This window comes from Fusarium mangiferae, assembly GCF_900044065.1.
Source record: "Fusarium mangiferae strain MRC7560 genome assembly, contig: FMAN_scaffold010, whole genome shotgun sequence".
NCBI classification, from domain to species: domain Eukaryota; kingdom Fungi; phylum Ascomycota; class Sordariomycetes; order Hypocreales; family Nectriaceae; genus Fusarium; species Fusarium mangiferae.
In genome coordinates, this window is record NW_024573930.1 from 1892978 (window position 1) to 1908377 (window position 15400).

The window sequence follows — 15400 nt, forward strand, 5'->3', positions numbered from 1 at the left end:
GTCGTCAGGGGAGGAGAAAAGGGAAACAAGGGAGATGAGATAATCAGCAGCTGCCGATACCAGCAGCAGCAGTTCCTGTCCCTAAATCGTTCTATCGCCGTAAAAAAGGGGTATGCGGAAAAAGGCGCAGGATGGCGAGGACGCGCAAAGCTCGTTAGTGAAAGAATTTTTGGTGGGCGTTGTTAGGTGATGGATGATGATGGGGAGCGAAAGGAGGAGGGAGGGATGGATGATGTTGGTGGTTGCCAACCAGCCCAGCTGGCCAGTGTTTGCCCCTTCCACTGCTAGCCTTGGCTTTGCATACCGTACCATAGGTAGCGCCTCATGTGGCGTAATGTAATCTCTATACCAGGATTTCAACAGAGAATTCTACAGGACGATCGAATGAAAAGAGGTCATCGCGATCTTATAATCATTCTACTTCCATTTCTGAATGCGACGCTTCAGCACTGAACCGCGGTGGTCATAAAGTCAAGGTACCTTGGCTGCAGCCCAAAGCTTGTCTGACGACGGGTGTGGCTTGACGGCTCGCTCCAAAAACAGCTCCATCAACATCACTTGGGCCACATCTGATCATAACCAGCTTCATTTATTCGATAATTGCTACAATGGCCCTCCAATTCCAGCCTGGGTATTGCCATACGAGAAATACGTGACGCTGATAAGGTAGCCAAAGGGTTACTAACGCCAACCAATCCATCCACCTCAACTAACACCTAAATCTCTTGTTCATGACAACCCCAGTCCGACAGAAGCCTCTTTTTCCAGTCGCTCATAGTTCAACAAGTTCTTTCCGACCAAGTTCTCAAAGTCAAGGCCGACTTCCGATAACAGCTTAGAATGTTCCTTTGCCCTCTCCATGCACTGAGTCCAAACCTGCCCCCCAGGCTCCGTACTACTAAGTTGACGTGCCAGGATGACGTTGAACGCATCTACTTCCTCCTTGGCCCATTTGACACATACACTCATCATGGGCGGTGGAAAGCAAGATTGGAAACACTGCACCGTGTTATGGATAACCATAAAGTACACAAACGAGAGCTCCCAGATATATAGATGCAAATCCCCCTGGAAAATGCATTGTCTGATAACACGTTAGCTTGCCGTGTCATATAATTCACACCATTACTCACCTGGCTCGTTTATGTATAGTGCCACTTCTCGCCGCCAGGTACGATTCTCGGGCGCTATCTTCAAACCCAAGTCTCGTCAACCAGCTGACATTCCGCCTTGTCTTTGTATTGTTATCGTGCGTCAGTTCGAGCTCACGAACAATCATGTCCGCCAATTTAGCACATCGTTCGCCAACCTTGAAGTTGATAAAGTCCTGAGCAATGGCATGGTTCTTCAGCCCACGAGCGATCGCTTTGAGTTTCTCGACACGAGCGACAGCGTCTTCGAATCGTTGCATCGCAATGTCAATGTCAAGGTCATCCATCTCGCTCTCAACCCAGCGCAAGTTCTGCTGTTTGCCGTCAACTTCAATGAGCATATCCTTGATGTCCGACAGCGTGGCTAGAAGCTCTGTCTTTTGAAGAAGACCTGGATCGCGAGAGGCGAAGTAGTTGATCGTTTCACGAGCCTTGTTGTTAGCCTCCATCTCCGATCGAAGGCCCTTGCGAAGCTGTTCTATAGCCTTGCGCACGTTGAGGAGTAGTTGCTTCTTCTCGGGGTCCTGGGGTTTCTCCGTCCGATAGATGAAAGATTCCTGACCAACACCCCGGACCATGATAGCATCTGCAAGCTTATTGCGTCCACTACTCGAAGATTCCCCGGTGCTTGACATGTCCACCACTTCAACATCTAATAGTGGCCAACAACGGTCAGCCACCAGCTTCATCATCGGCCCTCGTGCGTCTGAACCCGGCGCATCTGCTTTTCGCTTCTTACGCGATGCGATGAGGAGGTGATCATTAAGCAGAAAGATCTGCATTGCTCGGCGCGACTTGTATGTAGCATTATCAAGCTCAATCCAAGGCCCTGCGTCTTGGACAACATGACGTCCCGCCGCATTAGGAAGGAACTTTTGCGACCCTTCTACGCCCTTGAATAAGGCTTGCATCTGTGAGTTCCACATGGCGCTTCTATCGGCAATAGAGGTGCGCCTATCTCTTCTGCTGCTGATACCAGGGGCGCTTACGAGATCCCCCGGCATTGACTCATCATTCTTGGCAGCGGCAGCTCTCATAGCTGTCGTGTTGACTTTGAGCTCTGACATGAAGTTCTTGAGATTCCTCATCTCGCTCTTTAGCTTTTCCGCTTCCTTGCTGATTTTGATAAACTGTGTCCTGTTCTGCATAACGCTCTGTTGGAGATCCATTCCCACACGCGTCTTGACTTTTCGTAACGAATCCTCGAATTCGCGGATTTGGTCTTCGGTTGCATCGCTCAAGGCAGCCTGGACGTATCGGTCTGGCTTCAACTTCGGATCTCGTAGACCCTTAATATCGACAACTGGAGCAACTCCAGGCCCCGCACGCGAGGGAGGTTTTCTGATGGCGGCAGCAGTCGGAGGCTCGTAATTGCCAAGCGAGGGCATCTGCGGCATTGGAGGCGCGGCGCCATTTGGACCTGAGGGCGGTTGATTAAATCGAGTCGAGTATCGTCGTTTCACAAGATCCGAGGTCTATTAGACGATGTGAGCATAGCGATACTGGAGACAGCCTCAACGAGACTTACCTTTCCACCAGCCATCGGGGGTGGACGCGGGCGAGGTCGAGCTTGGCCAGGGTCGCCTGGAGGAGGCGGTCTGTTTGTATCATCTTGAGCAATCGGACCTGAAATCTGGCGAGGAGCACTGATAGTTGGCCTCTTCTTTCTCTTGCCGCTGCGGAGGGATATCTTATTGCGATCCTCCATCTTGGGCAAGTGTTGTAAGAACAATGGCGACTCGACAGCTTCGAGCTTGATAAGTAAAAGACGGTATCAAGCTGGAATAGCAGAAAATGGGAGTGGTGTCTTGATTGAGTTCTAAAATGCTTGTCTGGCTGTTGGCGCCAGACGATAGGTGGTCTAATCCATGAGCTGTAGGTGTAATCGTCAGGCCTATTCAGTGAAGCAGCTACCTTCGGAATGGAAGTCCAGTGTATCAGGAGGTGGGGTACGTACCGAACAAGCCAGCCTCAGCCGGTTACGTGGGTTTCATTGACAGCATCGATGAGACAGGCCTTGTCCAAAATACTCTATAGTGTATAGTTTTCTCATAACCAAACTTGGAGGAAAGAAATGCTTCTATATGTAGCAAAGAAGCTATCGGAATGAGTGCCTTTACTTGATTACTCTCACAATCACCTCCCGTTGTTAAAGATCCAGCTTTCTGCCCAGCTTCCATCGAACCTCGGACCTAAATAGGCTTAGCGCCACATCATGTGCTTGCTCCGGTTCTAAAAAATTGGTTTATCGCGACGACTAAAGCTTGCCGCTCCCGACGCTCAAACAGAGAATAAACCCGACCTCGAGCATTGACGACATAATATCTTCCGTCTCTTGGTCGCCGACGTCGCCAAGCAACATTTCGAGCCCCGGACTTACTCGTTGTAATTGATACCGTGGGAATATATCCGGTCTTCTGCTTATTACGATCCAAGCTATAAACCTCCTCACCTACATCATCAATCTCCAAAATGGTGCAGCCCACCACTCTCGTAACGGCATCCGTTGCTACCGCCGCCGCCGCCGTTGTCGGTAAGACTGCGACATTCATTCTGCTTCATGAACTTGCGTTATACAATACAGTCAATCAGTAGCAGAACATCGAAGCTACGGTGCACAATGGCTAACGGAAATGCCCTCTGATCAGGTTACGCCATCTACTTTGACTACCAACGTCGAAACCAGGCCGAGTTCCGCCGAAACTTGAGGAGGAACGAGCGCAAGCAGGCCCGCGTCGCAAAGGAGGAGGCAGAGGCTTCTACCCAGCAACAACGTCAGAGCATTCGCATCAGAGTGGAGGAGGCCAAGGAGGAGGGGTTTCCTACTGGTGTTGAGGAGCGGGAAGCCTTCTTCAACGAGCAGGTCATGGCCGGAGAGATGCTCAGCCAAGATCGTAGGAAATACCCTGGTCTAGACATCACCGATAACTTGCTGACTGTTGTTCTGCAGCTTCTAAGGCTCTTGAGTCTGCTTTGGCCTTCTACAAAGGTCTCAAGGTCTACCCTGCCCCCGGTGATCTGATCCGAATTTATGACAGCACTGTTCCCAAGGTACGATGGCGAGCACGAACCTCGAAGTTAAGTTGTTTCGCTAACAGCTGTGCAGCCTATATTAGACATCTTGGCTGAGATGATCGCATACGACTCATCTCTCGACATCCGATCGCCCGCCGCTCCCGCAGGCATCAATCTCTCTGACATTCCTAACGTTGGTCTCGATTAAAGAGGGATATCATCTGTCCGAATTTCCTCTCCGCTCCTGGCCCATATATACCCAGACGTTGGAAATGTTCTTGAATTTTAACACCCTTTCCCCTAAATCTGTACTTTGAAAAGTCTGAACAACAGGCTTTCACAAAGAAATATCTAATGGAGACCTGACGGCCTTCAATGTACCATAGTTCCGCTCTTCCAGCTTCTATAGAGCTTTGTGTAAACAAATGTACGTTGAAACGAATAGGTTTATGAACAATTGCTGGCTATTTCAGAAGCACACTGCCTCATGAGGATTCCAACTATTGTGGAAAGGAAGTCACAGGATTTTCCAAGATACGTGCATCATCCAAGGCCGTCTGTGATGAACAAGTTCGATTCATGCTTTTTTGTGGCCTGTGACGTAATATACAACATGCTCGATTAGAGGAACCTAGTGACTAAGTAGTAGCTATGGTATTCTGTTTGCCGGATTACAAGTAGAATGGTCAAAAGATTGAAGACATTATACTAACATGCGGCTATGGAATGTCACCCACGGCATCGACCTGTGGTAGAAGATGAGTGCAAGAGATGTGGCAGATGAATTGCTTAATTATCTTTATTTTTCTTTCCTCCACTATAGGCTATTAAGCCTCAATCTTCCGCCCCTTCCTATCTACTCTTTCATCCTCAGGGTTAAACCCACCGTTACCCCAGTTTGCCCATTCTGGAGTTGGAGTTGCGTCCATATAATCCTCGGGGGTCCAGCCACCTTCATCAGGAGGTCCCCTGGATTCGAGCAACTCAAAGAACTTCTTGTAATCGATCAAAGTATGCCACTTGCCATCGACGTAGAACCTCTCGCTAGCCAATAAGATACAGCAGCTGTGGGCGTGCTCGGCAGCGATGCCGTACTTGAGTCCCTTTTCCTTCAACCGCTTCTCGAGCGCCTTAACAAAGTCGCAGACTTCCCAGTAAAAGGGAACATTGGACATGCTCAATCCGGCATTGGAAGATGTTGATGTGCCACAGTATGTGACACCCTTGACCTCAACAAAACAGGGCAGACCTTGCTCCACGAGTCTTGCGTAACCCTCAGCTTCTTCCTCGACGTTGAACCCCTTGACGAGTGTCAAACGGAAGACAGTACGATGGTGGAAGCGCTTCTCGCGAAGGATATCTAGACATCGGTTGAATCGCTCCCAGAAGTCTCGGTGGAGAGGTCTGTCAATCTTCCGTAGTGACTCCTTATCAGCTGCATCGATTGATACGTAGAGTTGAGTCACAACCTTGAGAGCAGCCAACTGGTCAGGATGCTGAGCATTACAAACGAGGAACGAGGAGATACGTTCAGCGTGCAGCATACCAAGGAATTCGTTGATATAGGGGTAAAAGATTGGCTCTCCGACGAGTGACAAGGCGCAGTGCTTGATCTGCATAGCTTCGGCAAATCTCTCCGCTCGCACACCAGGCACACCGCGCAACATCTTGATTTTCTGGTAGTGGTTCTTTTTGACTCCTTCAAAGATCAATTCAGGAGGATCAACAACCCAACGCCATGTTGTTCCAACTGGATTTGTGCCGTGACGCCAACAAAAAACGCATTTATTCGAGCAAGAAAGTGAAGGGGTCGTTTCCATGCACAAGTGGCTCTTGATTCCGTAGAAAGAGTACTTATAACATGAGCCTCTTCCGCGGAGAGCTGATTTTGTCCACCGGCATGTCTTGACTCCGGAATGAGATCCCACGATTGCGTAACCTTGTTTAGTGAGAGCTTTGTATGTTGGTGATTCCTTTGCGACCATTTCTTTTGGACCTTGAGGGACTGCCTTCTTTGTAGAGGAGCCATAAGTGGTGAAATCAACAGCGAGAGGTGCTTTTTGAGTTGTCGAACCGTCGTCCTTTTTGATCATGCGTCCCAGGTCCTCAACATCATCTAGATCTCTTGCGCTCTTCGACTTTTTCTTGGGTTCTTCGTCATCAAAGACAACTTCGCCATCATCTTCGTCCTCTGCGATATCTTCAACATCGCTTTCCTCGGCTGCTCCGCTACCGGGAACTCCTTCGCCTAAGCTTCCGGTACGTGCGACATGCTCAATGACCTCTTGCACGCCTTTACTCCATTCTTGTAGGCGCTCTTCGTGATCACCTTTCATGTCACCCATTCCAACTGGGTAGGCTCTCTTTCTAGCAGTAAGCTTAGCCATCCACTTGTCGACTTCCATAGCCTGAAAACAGAAACCGTCTGCCTCTGTAGGCCAGTTTTCACTGTCGCCAAAACCGAAAACCGAATAACCTAGGATACCTGACAGAGGAGCAGTATCTACTCGGAAGTCATGATGGGTTTCTTGGAGGTGCTCAAGGAATGTGTCGTTGATGGTATCGATGTTGTAGCTAGGAATTAGGAACAGGTAGAAGAGATCGGCGTCGCCGTGACCCTTGTATGGCGCAAGGAAATAATCATCGAAGTCTATCTCAGTGAGGTCTCGAAGTTCAGGTTTGAGGAATTGGCGGCCCGATAGCTTGGACAATTCATCCAGCTTTCCACAGAAATCCTCAATGTATGCCTCGGCAATCTTAGCTGTTTTGGTCGTAATGGAGGAGAAAAAGACCAGAGGTGCGACAGGTCGGGTGATATCCTTCTCCTCTTCCTTGGTCTTCGATGGCTTCCTCGCTATTCCACCCTTGATCCTTCGAGGGCCCTGAGACTTGACACTCTTTTTCTCTTCGACTGGCTCGATGGTGGGGGTCTTTTCTTCGATGACAACCTTGGGCTTGGCGGGCTCTTCGTAAACCTTCTTGAACGCAACTATTTCCGTTTTTTGACCATTGATGTGAAAGTATGTTCGAATTGCGACAAGGATAACACAGAGAGTCAGGAGAATTGGAGTTCGGTGAAGATGCCAGACATCAACCAGATCTGTAAGAGTCAGCGGCAAGATTTGCGACCATGGGAAAGCGACGAGACTCACCATCGACAAAGGAGTCGAGCCGCGAAGGCGACGAGTAATTTGCCCAATCCATTGTGATAACCTGCCAACTGCCCGACTATCCCTTGGAATTTGCGACGGGAATAGTTTGGGAAGAGCAAGCACACACAAATAATTGAAGAGACATCTGGGGAAAAGTAATGGATGGTGCCCCGCCCTCTGGAGTCGAGAATTTTAGTGGAGCTTTGCGCTATCGTCACGCATCACCAATGGAGGGGCAGCGATTAGATAGCAGCTCATACTGTACGATCTGGAGCATAATGGCCTGGAGTATAATGGCCAGGACTATAACAATATGGTATAACTCGTTCTATATCTAATGGTGAAGGAATTCCGGGTAAGCAAGTCGTAAATTCATTCCCCTTAAGGACTGGAAATTATTTTAGTGTATATCCATAGGTATGAAACGTCGGTTGTTCATCAATTTATTGTACATAATCAAGCTGTTAGATCCAAGATAGATTAAAGTCACCTAGACTCTTCTGTCTGAGCCTGCAGCTTGAGACTTGTCACGAAGATCCTTCAAGCAAGGTGCGTGAAACATTTCGCCTGTGATAGCAAGCTTGGCGGTTCGAGTCGCTACCACAATCCACAACAATATCACAGAGAGGGCTATCATCTATCGTCATGTTAGTAACCGGTAAGTAAAAGCATGTTCAGTTCCTTACCGCCGTGGAAACCTTGAAGTATTCGCTATCAAGGTTTTCTGCCAATAAGTTTGAGCAGGTTGCCAATACACCAAGTGGGAAAGTAAATCCCCAGAAACCAATACTGAACGACGGGGGTTTTGTAGCAATGCTGATGAGGGCGAAAGCCAGCCAGACCAGAGCAAAACCGTACATGATGAGGGCGAGGAATACTCCAAGGACATAGAGTATCTCACCAGCTCGAACCGCAACATCACCAAACGCATTGGTCTTGGGAAGCACCTGCATAGCAACTTTGCCGAGTTGCTGAATGCCGAAAGCTCCTTGACCGAGCGGTCCTATGGGGAGAAAAGACGAGGTTATCACCTCCTTCGGAGGAAGTGAGTGAATGGTCAGCCGATGGAAGTATAACGCTAAAACACAGGCCGAGAACAACTCGCCGATGCCCCAGAGTACATACGAGGCCACCAGAGTTGTAAGCGCATGGTGATGATTGGGAAGAGCCTCTGCGACGATTCCTCCAGTAGCAGCTGCAACCACTGCTGGTACGATGGGTAACAGGAGTGCAGCTGTTATGTTTTCGAGGCCAGGGCGATGGCGGTGCATGACGATGAAGGGCATCGTGATGCAAGTGGCAATGGAGAGCCAAACATCAACCCACCAGAATGCCCAAGCTAGATATATTACCCATTCTCCCCATGGCTGTAAGCAAAACACCATCATGTTGATGATAGCTATCAAAACGTCAGCACCCACTCAGCCTAAGGAATGTGTTACTCACTTGCAAAGGCCATGGGCATGCATCCTAGGAACAAACTCTGGCCAGCATGGGCGAGCATCGCCGACCAAATCTCTGGATACAACACATAACGTGCAATGCTTATACCAAGGAAGACAATAAACAGAACAACATTAAGCACGAAGAAAATGTAAGAGATATACCGAAGCCATAGTGCCTGGTAAGGAAAGTTATGAAGCAATATGGCAACGATGCCTGTACCCATACAAACGGCGAACCATCTGTTGATGATATTAGTGGTCAACCCTGGTCAAAATAGATACATGACTTACGATGGTGTGAAATTGCGTACAAGCCTCCTCCAACCAGTATTCTCCTTGCACGGCAGAGTCGACTCGCAAGGCTTAGGAGTAGAGCCGCTACATACCGCGCCGTTCGGAGTTGAAGTGGTACAGTCAGACATATTGCCGGCTCTTGAGGATTCAAGGGTGTCTGATGTTACGTGAGCTGCTGATCGCTGGATGTGACGATGCAAAGCTAAAGTTTCCGGCTCACTGGCCAATCAGAGTGGAGGGAAGATCGCTAGAGCCGCTAATATGGCACAAATCTTGTGAACCCAATATGATGCTGATTGCAATTCAATGTTTTAGTCAGAAGGAAATAAATTTTGGCATGGGAATAAGCTGAGAAGGAAAACCGTTTCCCCTGCTTTTTAGACCTTGACGAGGCCGTTACAGCCGTTAATGGATTTGTTCATAGTCACCGAGAACCGCGAATTCCGCCCAGAAGAATCCCAAGCTGTCAATTTACTAACGTCAAATGGGTCCACTTGTGGCTCAAGTCGGCGATAGCGGGTGTCGCAATATGGCGAATTTGAGTCCCCGAAAAAACAAAGAGGTATTAGTTTACCTCCGTACACATAAACTGGCTGTTCGAGAAGCCCTCGTGAACCCTTCGCTCTCGTCTAATTGTGATTTCTATCGTCACATCTTCAGACTCGTAACAAATCACCTCTTTGTTATACAGACAAAGCGGTATCTAACTCGTATACCGCAAGGTACCCCAGGTACCTTGTTAGATCCTTGGGTGTTTGTTAGCGTTGTTGCATCCAACCAGAACCTTCAAATCAGTTCACAGGACCAGCGCTGCTGTGTCGTTCGCCGACTGAACCTGTCTGTGCCGCCCCAAAGTATGATGTCGGTTGCAATCTATGACCCACAGCAAGATGTCGGTGACACTATCTGCCGGCTTGTCAGTACCGGATCTGACCGATAAGAATAATGAAGGGGATGGCCATGCAGTGTTGACCCCGCCCCTTATTCGAGAGTCTTTGTTGTCATCTTCTCAGGTACCATATATTCAAGAGGTAGAACATCAATATCATCATAAACAACCAAGCATCATCGACAGCATAGCAATCATGGCCATCGGTATTTTCACCAAACCCTCTGCACTCGGCGTCAGCCACAGCACAATCCCCAACGTGGGCCCTTGCCAGCAAAATCGTTTCGACGAACTCGTGGTGCGACTCAAGGATGCCCTTGGTCCATCGTCGGGATTGACTTCTGATGAGGTTGATGTTGACTTCCTTCAACAACTGATGGAAGGATATGACGGCGCCGACAACATGTGGAAGCCCTATGCCTTTGGTGATCGCAGTAGGGGATACACCCGTAATCTTGTTGACGAAGGTAACGGCAAGAGTAATTTGGTAAGCTTCCTAGAGTCGACTTTGACCCTTCCCAACCGTGACTGACTTCTTGATAGCTTGTTCTCGTATGGTCTCCTGGAAAAGGGTCCCCTATCCACGACCACGGCAACGCCCACTGCTTGATGAAGATTCTGAAGGGCAACCTCACCGAGACTCGATACGCCTTTCCGAACGAGGATGAACAAGACAAACCAATGAGTATCATTGGGGAAAGAACATATAAGGAAAACTCCGTCGCATATATGGCAGACGAACTAGGTCTGCATCGTGTATCCAACAGGGGTAGCGACTTTGCTGTATCCCTCCACTGTAGGAAATCCCCTTCATCCACGACACTTGTCCCAGAAACTAACCTGCAACTTTGCAGTGTACACTCCTCCCAACGTAGCGAAAAAGGGATGTCATATCTTTGACGAGAAGACAGGACGGAAAAGCCATGTACCAGGTTGTCACTACTACTCGGCTTATGGGCGGCTGCTGAAGGAGTAGTTGACACAAGAAAGGACGTGATAGCCACGATTTGATGAGTCATGACCTTGTTGTAATTAGCGCCGCAAGTATTGAGAGTTCTCCTTTAATTCGGAATGGCCCCAGATTGTTTTTGATGGTAGATGATGGGAGTGGAGGTTGGACGGAAGGTCGATCTCAGTATAGCAAGTACTTCGATATTAGCATAAAATGAACCGATTTGATCAAATGAGACCCGCATTCTATACGAAGACGTGCGAAGAGTGAATAATGAGGTGAAGGAGGAGAATCGACTGACTGCTGCTCGTCGTCTTCTTCATCCCTCATCGCCGTTAAGCACGCAATCCAAGCTTTGCCCAAAATGGGAATGAGTGCAACGAGCACTGTTATACACTGTATTTGCAATCGACCGACCCGGCCGATAACCGTTGATGATGACAATAGAAATGAAGACAACATGGTAAAATAAATAAATATAGACTATAGAGAGTTAGGTTTAAATGCTATGGTAAATAGTAAAATGTTCTTGGTGTCTTGCTGAGAGAAAGAAGCAGTTTTGTCTATACCGATAACCGGATCTCAATCGTGATTCCATCGCGCAATATATCAGCAAATCCCGACTACCTGCAGATACCTGCTAGGGGAGGAAAAAGCTCAGGAGCTTGACCCTAAATGATAAAAAGATTTGGGTAACTTAGTATGAATTTAGTTGAAGTTTAAGATAGCCTTTATCAGGCTTATTTTGACGCCCTATATCAAGGCCTGAGGCATTGGCTTTCTTGCTCATTAGGATCAAGAACTCGGGTTACCTAGTTCGAATCGTCTCACGTTTCCGATGGCAGGCTGATTGTGTTAGTTGCTTGACCAATTACAATGTATGTTTGGTACACCAATTCTATTATAGCAGTTCCATAGAGGCTACCTATGCTTCCATTATCTAGTTGCTTTTGTTATCGGTAACCTGCTATTCGTCCGTTTGAGCTCGTAACTTCTGATGCCCTTCAGAGAGCTATGATATGCTCTGAGTCTACGGAACGTAGCGATGTTATACATTTATTATCGCAGAATCTGAATCAGATATTTGATTTGAGATGGAGTTGTCTATCATTCTCGCTGATATTTGTTGTAAGTTTCTTGCGGCGGAGGTAGAGCAATTGTGATCTCACTCTTTGGTATAGACCATCATGGCCTCAACCTGTCGCCGACTCGAGCGCCAATACATCAAATGGGAGCTGCCTAACTCGTCGTAATCATCGAACTTCCCCAGCATGCGATATTTCTCCATGGGGTTTTAAGCTTATCCAAAATCGCATCTCCACCCCTCATTCGTTTATGCGCAGCCTGTTCACTGGAGCGCTTCAACAACTGAGTTACATGGGTTATGAGCCGGGACCGAAAGATCGACACTGGGAACAATAGCTTCCCGTCCTCTATCCGAGGCATAATCGGAGCGGAGACTATGATTTGTACGGATCGATCGAATACGCGGGTGTTCTGCATGAGGTTAGTTATCTGATTGATCGTAGCCATCGGTACTCGTGCAGGGGGCCTTTGAGATGCGGAGGCTCGTTCCTGCTACGCATGAACAAATTATATAAAGACAGTTACATAGCCCATATACTGATGTTACGGACAACAAGATACAAGACCTGTCCTGACTTACAACAGGTCGTGCATGTTGAGCCTGAACCCTAATCATTTTCACCTCAGGACAAGTTCAATATGCGTGTCATTACGCTCCTCGCAACGACGCTCTCAGCGTCTTCTTTTGTTAAAGCCATCCCTGCCGACAGCCCAAGATCCGCGAACAGCAACTATGTCGGCTATCTGATCTCTACCTTTAGTGACCCGACCCCTCAAGTTCAATGGCATCTGTCAGACGGCAACTCGGCATCGACCTTTGACTTCCTCAATGGGGGAAAGCCTGTCTTGACCTCAAATGTTGGAACCAGAGGCGTCAGGGACATCTTTCTCACGACCAATACTGCCCGCTCCGAGTTCTTTACTATCGCCACTGGTAGGTCACTGAAACATTGTCAGTAGGCACATTACTAACAGGCTATGCCAAAGATCTGGACATTAATGCTCCAGGCTTCTCGTGGGATCTTGTCACACGTAACGGAAGTCTGGGTCTTGTTGTTTGGTCTTCGAAGGACCTCGTGAATTGGTCCAAGCCTTCACTCAGAATGTAAGATACAAGATGCTTTGTTCAAATGTGAGATCTCACTAATTCTGAAAAGTGTAGAGTCAGACACAGCTGGTATGGCCTGGGCACCTTCTGCAGTCTGGGATGATTCTACAAACCAGTACTATGTCTTCTGGGCGGCCAGACACTATTCAGCTTCTGACACGGAGCATAAAGGCACCGCAACTCTCGACCGCATTCGCTATGCTACAACTAAAGATTTTAAGACTTTCAGCGCGCCGAAGGATTACCATGCCCCCGAGGGCACTGGCCTCATCGATCAAGAGTTTCAGTACCTAGGCAAACCGGGGCATTTCGCACGCTTTCTCAAGAACGAGACCATCAACAAAGTGTATCAGGAGACCACAACGACCGGTCTTTTTGGAACTTGGACCCGTGTTCCAGGCTACGTCCGGCCCGAATCGCCCCTTGAAGGCCCAGGTGCATTTGCTGATCTTCGCATACCTGGACTATACCATCTTCTGCTCGATGATTATACTCAGTACATTCCTTTCCAGACTTCCAATATTCTTTCTCCAAACTGGGAGAAGTCAGACTTCCCCAACTTTCCCAAAGGATTGAAGCATGGCTCCGTGACGCCTCTTACGAAGAAGGAGTACGACGCTGTTGCTGCTAAATTCGGCAATTGAGAGCCTTCATCATCTAATCAGGATTCTGTAATTTAAAGGAGCAGTGGATCGTCTTGTTCATCTTGATCATCTTATGAAGTTGTCATGTAGACTTGACAGATCAGAGTGTCAGACAAGAACACCCAGACTGGAGCAGGTTGTCAAATGGAGATAATGTGTATCCATGCTAGAATTATGATGTCAAACTCTATATATGTACCACCATGATTCTATATCTACTGCTTTACCCTCCATCTTTGCTCTCTGTTCACTCTTTTCAGTCTCCCCCTAAAAGCAATCTACGCCTGTTGCACATTTCTTTCCTCGGTATCGCAACTTGGCGAAACAGATAAACTTTTCCTAAAGCAACTTGCAAGATGTAGTTTTTGTCAATAAGGCCATGGGGATGCGATTTGCCCGCCATTCTGAGCCAACGGAAAAACAGAACACTAAAGTACGACAATGCTATTATGTTCTATTAAGTATCTGTGGCTAAATTATACCCTAAAAATGCTTAAGAATAGCCCAGGATTCGAGATAGGTATTACTGGAGGTAGAGAGCAGCAATTTTGGGTACGAAAAATGCGTTTCGCTTCGTCAAGCACGAGACCCTTCACCAAGTACCGAGCGCAGATAGCTAGGCTGGAACGATATTATGTTTTTTTTCCTCTTAGGCTCTATATAATTCTTTAGCTTGACCAGACGCCGTTCTCTGCTTGTTTCTCTATGTCTAATATACACAATTCCCATAGCTCATCCTCAAGAACTATCCCCTCACCCATGGAGGCGATCATTAGTTCAAGCACTGGAGGAATTGAGCGACTTTTTCTCTCGACGAGCTTGAAACCAAGCAGAAGTATCGCCCATTGGAACAGGAAATGGCAATACGTCTTGGCAAAGGTAATAAGCTACAGTGTAAAAGCCAAGTAGACCCGCGATGAACCCAAACACTCCGGCAGCGTGCATCAACGCTTTGCCTTGCGCAGCATTCCCATCCGCGGAAGCAAAGTAAGACGAGGCGTCAAATACAAGACATAACTCAATGCAAATAAAAATGCAGATATAAACAAGGTTGCTGGCGGGCAATTAGCAGGAGAGTATGAGGCCAGGGTAGCAGACTTACAGCTGGATTGAAGCGATGAGAAAGAAGACGTTGAACACTGCCCATATCAACACAAAGAATCCCAGTGCATTGTTGTATTGAGGTGTGTCGACTCCTCCGTAAGCGTCGATGATGCCCCATGAGGGGAGTAGTGTTGCACCGTAGCCCCCATAAAAGAGAGCTTGACTATGTTAGCAGTGCTTCACCATCACATTGGAAATATGACTTCTAGATTACCAAAGGCTGTCAGAACAGTATATGAGAAGGTATCGCCCTTGAGCATTGACCATTGGGCAGAGATAAGTAACCCAATGCAGGCGACAAAACAAAGGTCTCCGATGAATTGAGTCTGTAAGGAAATACCTCGGAACTCCATCATCGCCAACGAAACCGACAGCAAGGTTGTAGCAAAGCCTCCCATGGCAAGAGGAGCCTGACCTTTGTTAGCTGTCTGCATGATTCAGCGCCAAAATGCCATACCGGATTGCCTATCCTGTCTCCCAGTGGCTTAGAGTGCTCGGAGATGTGAACCCTCTCATCGTGTTTTGTGGACGATACTGAGTGTGCCGTCATGTTGTGATTT

The 15400-nt window shown here is 47.9% G+C and overlaps 7 protein-coding genes across 7 annotated transcripts; 3 read left to right on the forward strand and 4 right to left on the reverse strand.

The window, feature by feature from the left end:
- Window positions 1-729: 729 nt before the first annotated feature.
- FMAN_02709 (putative EXO84 protein, component of non-clathrin vesicle coat) lies at window positions 730-2859 on the reverse strand (the record flags this gene model as incomplete). The annotated part of the gene is made up of 3 exons (XM_041820305.1): window positions 730-1084; window positions 1134-2626; window positions 2680-2859. The coding sequence occupies 3 exons, from the start codon at window positions 2857-2859 to the stop codon at window positions 730-732; spliced, it is 2028 nt and encodes a 675-aa protein (XP_041686198.1).
- A 764-nt stretch (window positions 2860-3623) lies between these two features.
- On the forward strand, window positions 3624-4374 carry FMAN_02710 (putative mitochondrial import receptor subunit TOM20; the record flags this gene model as incomplete). The annotated part of the gene is made up of 4 exons (XM_041820306.1): window positions 3624-3684; window positions 3800-4045; window positions 4102-4202; window positions 4258-4374. The coding sequence occupies 4 exons, from the start codon at window positions 3624-3626 to the stop codon at window positions 4372-4374; spliced, it is 525 nt and encodes a 174-aa protein (XP_041686199.1).
- A 619-nt stretch (window positions 4375-4993) lies between these two features.
- FMAN_02711 (uncharacterized protein) lies at window positions 4994-7370 on the reverse strand (the record flags this gene model as incomplete). The annotated part of the gene is made up of 2 exons (XM_041820307.1): window positions 4994-7266; window positions 7319-7370. The coding sequence occupies 2 exons, from the start codon at window positions 7368-7370 to the stop codon at window positions 4994-4996; spliced, it is 2325 nt and encodes a 774-aa protein (XP_041686200.1).
- Window positions 7371-7808: 438 nt separating this feature from the next.
- FMAN_02712 (uncharacterized protein) lies at window positions 7809-9185 on the reverse strand (the record flags this gene model as incomplete). The annotated part of the gene is made up of 4 exons (XM_041820308.1): window positions 7809-7955; window positions 8005-8717; window positions 8765-9003; window positions 9055-9185. The coding sequence occupies 4 exons, from the start codon at window positions 9183-9185 to the stop codon at window positions 7809-7811; spliced, it is 1230 nt and encodes a 409-aa protein (XP_041686201.1).
- Window positions 9186-10142: 957 nt separating this feature from the next.
- On the forward strand, window positions 10143-10922 carry FMAN_02713 (uncharacterized protein; the record flags this gene model as incomplete). The annotated part of the gene is made up of 3 exons (XM_041820309.1): window positions 10143-10433; window positions 10490-10742; window positions 10801-10922. The coding sequence occupies 3 exons, from the start codon at window positions 10143-10145 to the stop codon at window positions 10920-10922; spliced, it is 666 nt and encodes a 221-aa protein (XP_041686202.1).
- A 1701-nt stretch (window positions 10923-12623) lies between these two features.
- FMAN_02714 (uncharacterized protein) lies at window positions 12624-13736 on the forward strand (the record flags this gene model as incomplete). The annotated part of the gene is made up of 3 exons (XM_041820310.1): window positions 12624-12918; window positions 12972-13089; window positions 13142-13736. 3 exons carry the CDS (start codon window positions 12624-12626, stop codon window positions 13734-13736), a joined length of 1008 nt encoding a protein of 335 aa, XP_041686203.1.
- Window positions 13737-14513: 777 nt separating this feature from the next.
- Window positions 14514-15390, reverse strand: FMAN_02715 (uncharacterized protein; the record flags this gene model as incomplete). The annotated part of the gene is made up of 4 exons (XM_041820311.1): window positions 14514-14790; window positions 14839-14998; window positions 15055-15250; window positions 15298-15390. 4 exons carry the CDS (start codon window positions 15388-15390, stop codon window positions 14514-14516), a joined length of 726 nt encoding a protein of 241 aa, XP_041686204.1.
- Between the last annotated feature and the right edge of the window lie 10 nt (window positions 15391-15400).